This window comes from Athene cunicularia (genome assembly GCF_003259725.1).
Source record: "Athene cunicularia isolate RWA chromosome 2 unlocalized genomic scaffold, athCun1 chr2_part1, whole genome shotgun sequence".
Classification (NCBI taxonomy): Eukaryota; Metazoa; Chordata; class Aves; order Strigiformes; family Strigidae; genus Athene; species Athene cunicularia.
Window position 1 is genome coordinate 28,880,842 of NW_020799095.1, and position 11,130 is coordinate 28,891,971.

The 11,130-nt window shown below is 39.1% G+C and overlaps 1 protein-coding gene across 2 annotated transcripts; it reads right to left on the bottom strand.

Annotated features, from left to right (window-relative positions):
• Positions 1–400: 400 nt before the first annotated feature.
• STEAP1 (STEAP family member 1) lies at positions 401–9,966 on the bottom strand. Of its 2 annotated transcripts, none has more exons than XM_026843512.1 (4): positions 9,862–9,966; positions 7,207–7,719; positions 5,553–5,717; positions 401–4,167 (listed from the first exon to the last, which is right to left on the bottom strand). In XM_026843512.1, the coding sequence occupies exons 1-4, from the start codon at positions 9,952–9,954 to the stop codon at positions 3,910–3,912; spliced, it is 1,029 nt and encodes a 342-aa protein (XP_026699313.1). In that variant the 5' UTR covers positions 9,955–9,966; the 3' UTR covers positions 401–3,909. The 2 variants fall into 2 exon arrangements, with proteins under 2 accessions (XP_026699313.1, XP_026699312.1); XM_026843511.1 differs by having other exon boundaries at positions 9,909–9,964.
• Positions 9,967–11,130: the final 1,164 nt, after the last annotated feature.

Below are 11,130 nucleotides of genomic sequence, written 5' to 3' on the forward strand. Positions count from 1 at the left end.
CTTACCCAAAAATATGCCTGTATTCCTTTCCTCTCCTCAATGTCCTCACCATTCTTGAGCTTTTCCTGGTCTTTGATCAGTGTTTTCAGGGATCATAGGTCTCCCTCCAAAGCACTCCATGACTAGCTCAGCTTTCTCTTCCTTCTAACAAAAGTCTCCTCTGAATGCTAGAATATGCAGTCTGTCAGCTAAAAGATCTGTCAGAAAAAAATGTGCTTTCATTATATCCTGCTATGAAAGTGTCCATTTTGCTTTTCACATTTTGTCTTGTCTCCTTTGGAGACTTCAGGTTCTGCACCAGCATGGGGAGAATGGTTCATGGCAGCAGACTCTTCTAGAGTCTGCTCTGCCTTTTTACCTTTATACCCTGGACATATATGATACAATGGCAGACACAGCATACACTGAAGCATTTAATGATTCAGTTTTATAAAAGTAATCAGTGTTATACAAGTAAGTGCCTAACAGTTGCACACACATTGACTTTATGTATTACAGTAGTATATAGGCATATTAATACACTGAATTTTGAAATAGGTATGTAAACATAAACTAAAAGGTACATATGCAGTTATTTTAATTAGTGAACTAAATCATGTCTATTACAAAGGGAGAAATAAAGTAATGTCAATAGCATTTGCTTCTGTAGCCCTTTCATAGACAGTATCCAAATTTCAGCTGGTAGAAGACACTTCTGGGTTTGCCCCTGGGCAATGCTAGTGAGAAAAAGCTGAAGTGTGGTTAATGTCCCCAGCTGAACGATGAGCATAAAAGGTCAGTTTGGATAGTATGTCATGATCTTGAAATTGGTTTTCACTTGTAATTTATGTTAGGATTTCAACCCATATTAACAGATTGAAATTAATGAAGTTATGCTAGTTTGCACTATCTTATGTAACAAGTGCATAGAGCAGCATATTACAATAGAATGCTTCTTTAGGACACGATTTCTCAGCCACTTGAAGTGAAATGAATCTAAATTTATGACTGCTGCACCACGAATAGAAGATAAAGATGTACATGTACATACATTTTCATTAGTACTTCCTGAAAGGAGTTCTGTGCTTGTGATATGCCTTGTTCTGATTTTATGCACTAAACACAATGGTACAGACAACAGTTCCTTCCCACTGCTTGGATAAAGATGTGTTAGAACAGACAGCTCAAAAACTTTTTACAAAGTGTTGAATACAGAGAATATATTTACATGTCCATGGGGTTCTTTGTCAGTTTTCTAGCAGTGGTACCTATAGTGATTTCTGCAATAAGGACCTGCCTGTTAGTCTCTAGATTAGTCTCCAGATTAGACAGTATTTTATAGATTCAGAAAGAGAATGTTCTAGGAACTTGGACAAAAATTTCAGAAGGGCCAAACCAGCTTTGGAATTAAAGTTCCATTTTCAAAAGTGACTTAGTGGCCTAATTCTACTGCTGTGCAATAAGATGCAGACCCCAAAGGCACAGAACCTTAACTTCCAGCTTCTATTAACTTCATAATCGTATTGACCATACTCCTCAGTGCTCTCCGATCTAACTGATCTACAACAGAACCCTTGCGCAAAAGATTTCAGTTGGTAACAAGGTGAAAAACCTCGAAGTCCATTATCATTCCCCTGAACTATTTTGCTCTCAAAATGCATAAACATATTAATTTGCCTTGATTTTGTTTTATGCATGCCATATGAATAACTCTGAGTGACTTCTTCCAAGGAGCATCTTCATACCCCTCTTTTCAGTTTTCGGTTATTAAGGGTCAGGTTCTGCTCTCTGTGCCACATGTTTTGTTACCCCTGAAGCTGTTTATATTTCTCTGTGTCAAAGGGTTGGCTTCTCTGACCAGCTGTAAACGATTAGGCCAACTATTTGACCAGAATTTAACAAAGCTGGAGATACTGAATTAAATTCTCCAGACTTTCTAAGTAAGGGAGTAGCAGGGCTGATTCTGGAGAGCACAGTTTAAGAAAATTTAGCACATATTTTGATAAAACAAAATGTCAGTCTTTTTAATGGATGCATGTATAGGTTGCCTGGAGTACTTACAGTCTCAGCTTTGTTCTAAGTACTAAGTTTGAGCACAGTTTACGAGTAGCTGGTGGACAATACAGAAGACAAGGGGATTTCTTTATTATTGCACTTGCTTCAACCTGTTGCATTAGGAAAATGATTTTATTATTTATTTTATGACTCCTGACAACAAAGTGCTGGTAATATTCTGCTTAAGTATTTGGCAAATATTATTATTCATCCCTACTAAAAGATTTTATATATTTCATTTATAGAAATGTAAATACTAATGCTTTGATAACCATACTTTTCCTGTTCTGTTGTTAGAAATTTCTTAGATTCACATTGCAAACTATCTTCCTGTGTTCAAGAGTTTGCCCCTGTCATGAATTACTGATTTGATACACAATGCCACACATTTCAGTCTATATTATACAGGCCACCATGTCCCCAGTTATTTTCACAGTACTACATTAAGTGCAAATAACAAGGCCAACTTTTAAGTTGCAGTAACTGAATGGAGTTTTAACCAGGATAATACAAAATATAGTATCCCTGTAGCTATTTAATTTGTCAGGTGTTTATGCTCAGTGTACCAAGTCCACAAATGTACATCAGAATCATTAGCACCATATATTACATATTCTTTTACGCATACATTGTTTTCCTGTTTGTTTTAATACCAGAGCCATTACCAAATACAGTTCTCATTCAGATGATCCCAGCAATAGGTGGCATCATCAGTCCATGTCCTAGTCAACTCTTACAGGGAGCCTGGCAGAAATGTTCCTGATGCTGGGTGAAAATATTAACTACTGCATAACGTATTTGAAAATAGACACTAACAAATGAATTATTCACTTAAAATACCCAGCCAGACCTATGCAACGTAAGGAAAGGGACGTTTAATTAGTTTTCATATAAACTTTTGTAAAAGCAAATGCATTGGGAAGCCATATTACATGAAAATCTCACCAAATCAATGTCAAGATTCAGATGTCTATTTTTAATGTTTTCCTTTCAGTCACACAATTGTTCTGGCCCCAGAGTAAACAGTAAAACATTTACCTGACGCGAGTTATCCCACTGGAATAATTTGTGTGAATAAAATTTAGCACACGTCAAGGGCTGCAGGCTTAGGTCAAAAGCATGGAAAATTTCCAGCATCAGAAACAAAAGAATGTGTTCATGGAATAAAAAATGGGAAATGTTTTATCGTTTTAAGTAAACAGAGACACACCTAGTCCTGCATAAGATGGAGATCTGAGTCTAAAACCTCTTTTTTTAGACTATGCCCAAGCCTCAGGAGAGATTTATCTTGTAAATTTCCCTGCAATTCTGCTTGCCCAATTGTCCCACTAAGACGTGGGGGGAATACACAGCTTCTGTCTTGCTCATGTGCCAAGGTCTCCGTTCTGCAGAGTGAAACAACTGAATGCAGGCAATAAGGGGGAATGGGATGACACTGTAGTTGTTGTCCCATTATAATACTGAGATGTAACGAAGGAACAAACATGGCTGTAGGAAGCAGAAAGCATTCCTGGGTTCTGCAGTGTAATAATTTATTTACTTTCTGAGGTCAACTGGAACAATGATTTATGATTGCTTTTGCCTACGAAATAATTACAGTTGAGGCAATGAAGCCCTTGGATTTTAAAAGCAGTGAGTCAGAAGAAAGAAATGATCAAATACCAGAACACTGAATAAATTAAAAGTGTAAAATGAATGTTTCCACCTTCTGTCTTAGAAAAGGTCCAAACTGTATCAAGTATCCCATACTCGTGAAGTCAAAACGAAAAGTAAAAAAGAAACATCTATAGAAAATATGAAAACAAAGCTTGCAAGTAAACATTTTGTAGCCTTGGGCATATTTACATACGTAGACAGGAAATGTCCATATTTGATCTACAGTCTGGAAGTCATGCTGGTTTGATTGGTTTGTGTGTTAGTGTCCCAACCACATCTGATCTTTTTTATCCTTTTCCTAAAACACGGGAGGAGCAGTATGCATTTACAAAGCAGAACTACAATAGGAAGAAAAACTGCTAGCATAAATGAAGGTGGTGTATACCAGATAAACTGGTTAACATCAACCCACTTATTCCAAGCAAACACCAGTGCATGAACAGTGCACAGCAGCAGAGCCAAATATCCCATCTTGCTCTGAAAAGAGAAATAAAATAGTAAGCTATTTATTTTTTCCAACTTGGCAAAAAAGTACACTGTTAAGCAAATATGGAAATCAGAAAGGCCTCAACCAACGCGCTTAAGTCAAAGAAAAAAAGACCATTGGCTTAGAAGTAAAATTTAAGAACTATAATTCGAGAATCTAACTGTACCCTTCTATGCCACCATATGAGAAAAAAGATGAGGCACATTTTTCAGCTATTGCTATGATACTTAGCTAGTATACAGAAGCGATCATGGATTACAGGCTATTCTTGAAAAAGGGTTAATTCTCAATATCCCTATTTATAGATGTCATCTCTATCCTAAATTACTTAATTTCTGTGATAAATTATTATGAGTTCAAAAGCAGATATATAAATGGCTTAATTGATTGTTTGCAAAGAAAAATTTTAAGGTCACTCAAAATCAGAAACTCTAGTAAGTCTAGTACTATGACAAAAGCAATTGCATAACTACAGGAAACTGAAGTCTTTCATTACACTTACAGTAATAAATTCGGCTTAGGATGATGATGAAATTCAGGAGTAAAGGAAATTTTATGCTAGAGTTACTGGTAATCTTGAGTTGCTTGTTGCATAACAATCTTGATATTATGGAAAATGGAATTAGTCATCAGTGAAGTCAAACATTGCCTTTCCAAGTGCTAAATCTATAGAATCTGATTTTTCAAGAATAAAGCACATCTGCAGTAAAATCAGGACTGGCTGGATTTGATTATACATCTGTTCTAAGATGTGTTCTTTTCAGAATACACCTTTTTGGAGGGGGTTATGAAGCTAATAATGCTGTAGATGGGGAACCTTTGCATGTATTATTGGGCAGAAGCCTTCTCCTGAAATTTTCTGCCACCTCGTACTGCTCAGTCAGTAAAGAACTGCCAAAATAGCTCACAGGGAGAAACAAGCAATTCTCCTTGTGTAATGGAATCCCATGTTGTTTGGAATAACATTGGCTGGTTCCCTACTACCTACTCCCAATTCAGCAGGACACGGGGCATTCCTGAAATATAAGATGCCCAGAAGATGACTGAAATGCCTTCAGCACCAGAAGCTTTTGACCTAAGAATACGTCCTGAAAGGACAGCTGCTGCTGCTCACCATGTCAGTGGAGCTAAAAAGTGGTTTGGAGTTGTCTTTCTTCCCACTTCATACACTGCACCTGACAGCCTTTTCTGACAAAATAACAAATTAAATGAATGTTTCCTGCAAAGCAGTTAAGAAAGACTACAGAACAAACTTCTAGATTATTTTCACTGACTCCTCTGTGTTTGATATGTCTAACTCCTAATGGTCTTCGTTGATAACATACAGTCCTACAAATGAGAACTAATGACATGTAATAGTGACATTTAAGCATACCTGAATGTAGTGGAACTCTCTCCAGGTCAAAGAGTGACTGACAGATGGGATGGATGTTATTGCCAACAAGGCCAGCAAAGCAAGTCCCAGAATTCCTAGAGACACATAAATCTCCATTCTCCAAACATCATGCTCGATCCAGGCATTTTCTTTTTTTTGTTTGACCTGCCAAAAGAACACCATATTTAAAATGACAGACTGGCACACTTAGCTGTTTGTGTGAAATACAGCTATTTTCACCAAAATATTCAGGAAATAAGACAAAAACCACAGTATTTTTGTTTGTTTGAATGTCTCTGAATGTAACTGCTATTTACTCCTGATGAGAAAGTCTCCACTAGTGTCTGCAGAGCAAAGGTGGGCTTTACGTGAGAAGAATTTACATCAGCATCCTGGCCCAGGAGAGACTGGTTCTGAGGCCTGTTAGCCTGCCTTCACAGCAGGAAAAATCTTGTTCTTTGACCAAAAAAAAAAAAATCTATGGCTAAATACCATATCTGGGATCTTATAACAACAGGAAATATATTAACAGCACTATTTTAGGTAGCTAATTCACCAGGCATTCTTAATGATGGTATCCTGCCAGGATAGTTGTCTCAATTTTTTTAAAAACAACAACTTGGTACATTCAGCTGCACTGAACATGATGGTTGGGATAGATGAAAAGGTCATGATTTTAATACACTGATGTCAAAGCTTCTCCTATTTATAAGTACTTGCAACAGCCCTTTGATGCTGCCAGTGATCACCATGGTGTAATATACCCAAAACACAATCACTTTTTTATCTTGAGGACTGGAATCTCAAGGAAATTTCTGATAATCTGTTCAAATTGGATTACAGGTGAAACTGATATCAGAGCTTTCAGCAGGTAGTTTGACTGTTTACAGAATTCTTAAGAAGCTGCTAACTTCATACTGTGCTTTTAATACAACTGTTGATTAGACTTTGAGGGTAATAAAAATGTACATTTTCAGTCTATACCTTATATTGGAATATTACCGATATTGCAATACTCATGGCATTCAAGGTGATATGGAAGTATTAGGACCTCTGTAGTTACAATGGATCTTACAGAGCTTTACCAGCCAATTATTGCCCATTACTCAGAAGCAGGACTGAAATTCTTTTAACAAATTAGTGTGCATCAGCCCAATTGTGGAACCATCAGCATTTGTGAATTTAGTTTCTGGCAAATACAGATTACTGTGATTTGGCTCATCCCTCCTTCACCGCTGGCTAATTCTCTTTACAAAGAATATGTCTAAAAATGGTGTGTGCTCGGGTTTTTTTAGATAGTTAGATTCCACTGGTGCAGGGAAGATTAATCCACACTAAATTAACAGTGTGCCAAAGACTTAAATGTTCCTGTGAGACAGGTATAATTACATGCATTTTACAGAGAGACAAAAATCCCAAATGAAGAAAATGACTTATTTAATACACACTGGCACAGTTGTGATGACTCCTGACTCTCTATTACATGCTTTAACAACTAGGTCCTGCTTCACCCCTTAACAGTGCTCTGTGGAGACCTGCTTCAAAATCAAGTGAAGGCAATGTAAATGGCATTCCCCCCAACCAGATTAGCTTCAGTGACCAAAGCAAGGATTTTCTGAATACAGAAGGGTTGGCATTTGCATGCCCATCATACCTGCTGGAATGCCCAGTTCAGTAGCTTGTATCTGTATGATCTTCTCATTGGATAGCATAAGCTATAGCAGGCGTGCATTGCAGCGAAGAAGAAACTGAGAAGTCCAAACTGCTTTCTTGATAGCAACCATCTATCCAGCCACTGAGGAAACCTTTTATACTTGGTGCCAAAGTACAGCTGGAAACCAGCAGCTAATATTCCTGGTAAATATACTAGTGCTAAAAGGGTAATTGAAACCACTGGTAAAACTTTGTTTATGACAAGGATTGGAATTTTATAGAAAACATTTTCCTTTCTGGTTATAAAAGGATATATGACATCTCTCATAGAAGTGTAAATAAACGTCAATAATGAGATCACAGATGCTATCTTCATTGGCAAGTGCCACTTGGGGAACAGATCCTGCTTGCAGTCTTGTTCTGAAGAGTGTTCAAACTCACCAAAATGGTGTGCTTGATGTAAATTAAAAAGCGCAGCTGCTTCTGGTGGATTGGTGATTTGCATATCCACATTCTGGAAAGGACAGAAAGGAAATACCAAGTGAGTTCAAGGGAAGATTAAAAATTTCAGTAATGACAGTATTTGCCATCATGGCTTTTACACTGTATTGCACTGAAACCATATACAAAACATACACACTATTAAAGACAAGGTAGCTTGAAGACATAAAGTTTCAAACATCATAGTCAGTAGTTGAGCAAGGCACTTTTAGCACAGGTTTCTCATTCATCATTCATTATCTGTGGTGATTTCAAAACAGATTTTAATTTCAGGAAGTACACCACAAGAGAAGATGGATTACATTGTGTGAAGCATCATTACAGCTTCTTAGGATATGAGCTACAATTTTCCAATGTCAGATTTCAGCTACAGACTTAATCATGCAGCCTGATAGTATCCACAATAACAGAATCCAGGGTTGAGACAATAAAATATTTCATTCAGTCACTTCTATTTTAATGGAATTTAATTGGGGGAATAAGGATGCAAGTAGAAATATTTAGTCTAGTCTAAACATGGGATCTTTGGGATCCAGCATATTAGACTACATCTGTCAACTCCAGCATCAAGTCCTGTGGTCTTCTTCCTCTCATTCACAAATGTAACATTGTCCTCTCAACTTTCATGAAAACTTGTGAAACTGAGCCACTTCAGTTTAAAAAGCGGAATTTTCTGTTGCCAAGTCGGCATGGTTTGATTTTAGTCTCACAGAAGACCTTGGCAGAATTATCACAGACTTTAGAAGGAGCTAAGGTAATACAAAATTTTAGTGTAATATTATAAACTGCTTTACACTGAGATAATATATTCGAAGAGTGTCCCACAGTTCATGGAAGAGGTATATGATCAGTATGCATACAAAACTAAAATATGTGTACCAACAGACCTTAATGCCATACACAGCTGTCCAGGGTTGGAGAACTGAGAACTGTTAACATTAGGTAATAAACATGTAAGTCCTTTAATATTCCAGTGAAATACAAAGCAAAACTGAGGTAATGCTGAAATGGCTCTGCTTTAGAATGACTGATGTAACAGATGTCCAGACCTCCAGAAAGCAAAATGGCACTGTCTGAGGAAGGCAAATATTAGTAGTTTGAAAGTTGTAAGTTAGTGTTCTGCTAGGATACAGGATATCTTCCTATCTCAGCAATATTATCTTGTTTTATTCTTAAGAATCAAATATTACATTGAAGCTGATTAAGTAGTCAATTCAAACAGTATACTACTTGTAAATAATGCAAGGATAAGTGGGTGCAAGTCTTGTGCTCATCTTCAGTATGTAGTGTTTTGTTTTAACAAAGAGATAAAAAATGTACACTGCTATCTTGCTGTAAAAACCTAATTGGAGACAAGGTAGCCTGTTTCCCACATACAACTGACTTGCCTACAGTGCCTCACAGTAAAATTAAACGGCATAGTCTTCATTAGGATGTTTTAGCTGAATAGCTACTACATGTTTATCTGATGATAAAAGCATATTTTTGTAACAGTGAAGGTGCAGCCTAAGTAACTTTTATTCTCTAGTCTGTGAAGAAAAGTAGAGTGTCCTCTATGCTTTGCAGATTTGGAAGTTGGTATATATTATACAAACTGAGATTCATGCCTGAACCAAGTTTCACCTACAGATACCTGTTTCTTGAAGAGAGTCTGTAAAGCCTAATTCAGTATTTCACAGCCTGCAAGACAGTTCACATTACAATAGAAAGTTGTAGCTTGATCTAATTCTGTGTATCACCTGTTGCAGAGGCAAATGCTGTTGGAGTGGATTTTTTTTCTGGACTTTTTTGTGTGATGTGGCAAACTTACTGAATGCAATGTGGCAATTATGAAGACTCCTCCCAAGATAAATTTTATATTTCTGTTTAAAAATCCCAAATTATTTCTACATAGCTTTGCTCATCTGGTAAAATGCAACTAGCAACTAACCTCATGTAATTTTTGCTGGCCCAAGCTATGTAGTTTTTAGCATGGACTGTGATTAAATTGAATGAGATGCTCTATATCTTTTTATCTCTTCATGTCAATATTGTGACAAGACTTACAAGTATTGATAAGCCAGTGTGATTGGAACACAGTATTTCTGGACAAAATTGAATGAAAGATTGCAATATTCTGTGTGACATATGAGCTGCTTTTTTACAGAAACATTACCAAGTTGCTAAGGTTTCCTGTATTTCTTCTCGGCATGATGCTCTGACCTGCATTCTGATCAATGCTGTGATTATCTCCTTCCCTCTTCTCCATTGTGGAAACTCCCTGCAGAATAAACACAGGATGTAAAAGAGGTTTTGAAATGCCCTACTGGAACTTTGAAGCCTATTTTCCCTCAAAATGTTTTCTTTCCTCTCTTCTGCCCATTTGCTGGAGAACGAGGAACGTCTGTCAAGAGAGGAGAGGAGAGGAGAGGAGAGGAGAGGAGAGGAGAGGAGAGGAGAGGAGAGGAGAGGAGAGGAGAGGAGAGGAGAGGAGAGGAGAGGAGAGGAGAGGAGAGGAGAGGAGAGGAGAGGAGAGGAGAGGAGAGGAGAGGAGAGGAGAGGAGAGGAGAGGAGAGGAGAGGAGAGGAGAGGAGAGGAGAGGAGAGGAGAGGAGAGGAGAGGAGAGGAGAGGAGAGGAGAGGAGAGGAGAGGAGAGGAGAGGAGAGGAGAGGAGAGGAGAGGAGAGGAGAGGAGAGGAGAGGAGAGGAGAGGAGAGGAGAGGAGAGGAGAGGAGAGGAGAGGAGAGGAGAGGAGAGGAGAGGAGAGGAGAGGAGAGGAGAGGAGAGGAGAGGAGAGGAGAGGAGAGGAGAGGAGAGGAGAGGAGAGGAGAGGAGAGGAGAGGAGAGGAGAGGAGAGGAGAGGAGAGGAGAGGAGAGGAGAGGAGAGGAGAGGAGAGGAGAGGAGAGGAGAGGAGAGGAGAGGAGAGGAGAGGAGAGGAGAGGAGAGGAGAGGAGAGGAGAGGAGAGGAGAGGAGAGGAGAGGAGAGGAGAGGAGAGGAGAGGAGAGGAGAGGAGAGGAGAGGAGAGGAGAGGAGAGGAGAGGAGAGGAGAGGAGAGGAGAGGAGAGGAGAGGAGAGGAGAGGAGAGGAGAGGAGAGGAGAGGAGAGGAGAGGAGAGGAGAGGAGAGGAGAGGAGAGGAGAGGAGAGGAGAGGAGAGGAGAGGAGAGGAGAGGAGAGGAGAGGAGAGGAGAGGAGAGGAGAGGAGAGGAGAGGAGAGGAGAGGAGAGGAGAGGAGAGGAGAGGAGAGGAGAGGAGAGGAGAGGAGAGGAGAGGAGAGGAGAGGAGAGGAGAGGAGAGGAGAGGAGAGGAGAGGAGAGGAGAGGAGAGGAGAGGAGAGGAGAGGAGAGGAGAGGAGAGGAGAGGAGAGGAGAGGAGAGGAGAGGAGAGGAGAGGAGAGGAGAGGAGAGGAGAGGAGAGGAGAGGAGAGGAGAGGAGAGGAGAGGAGA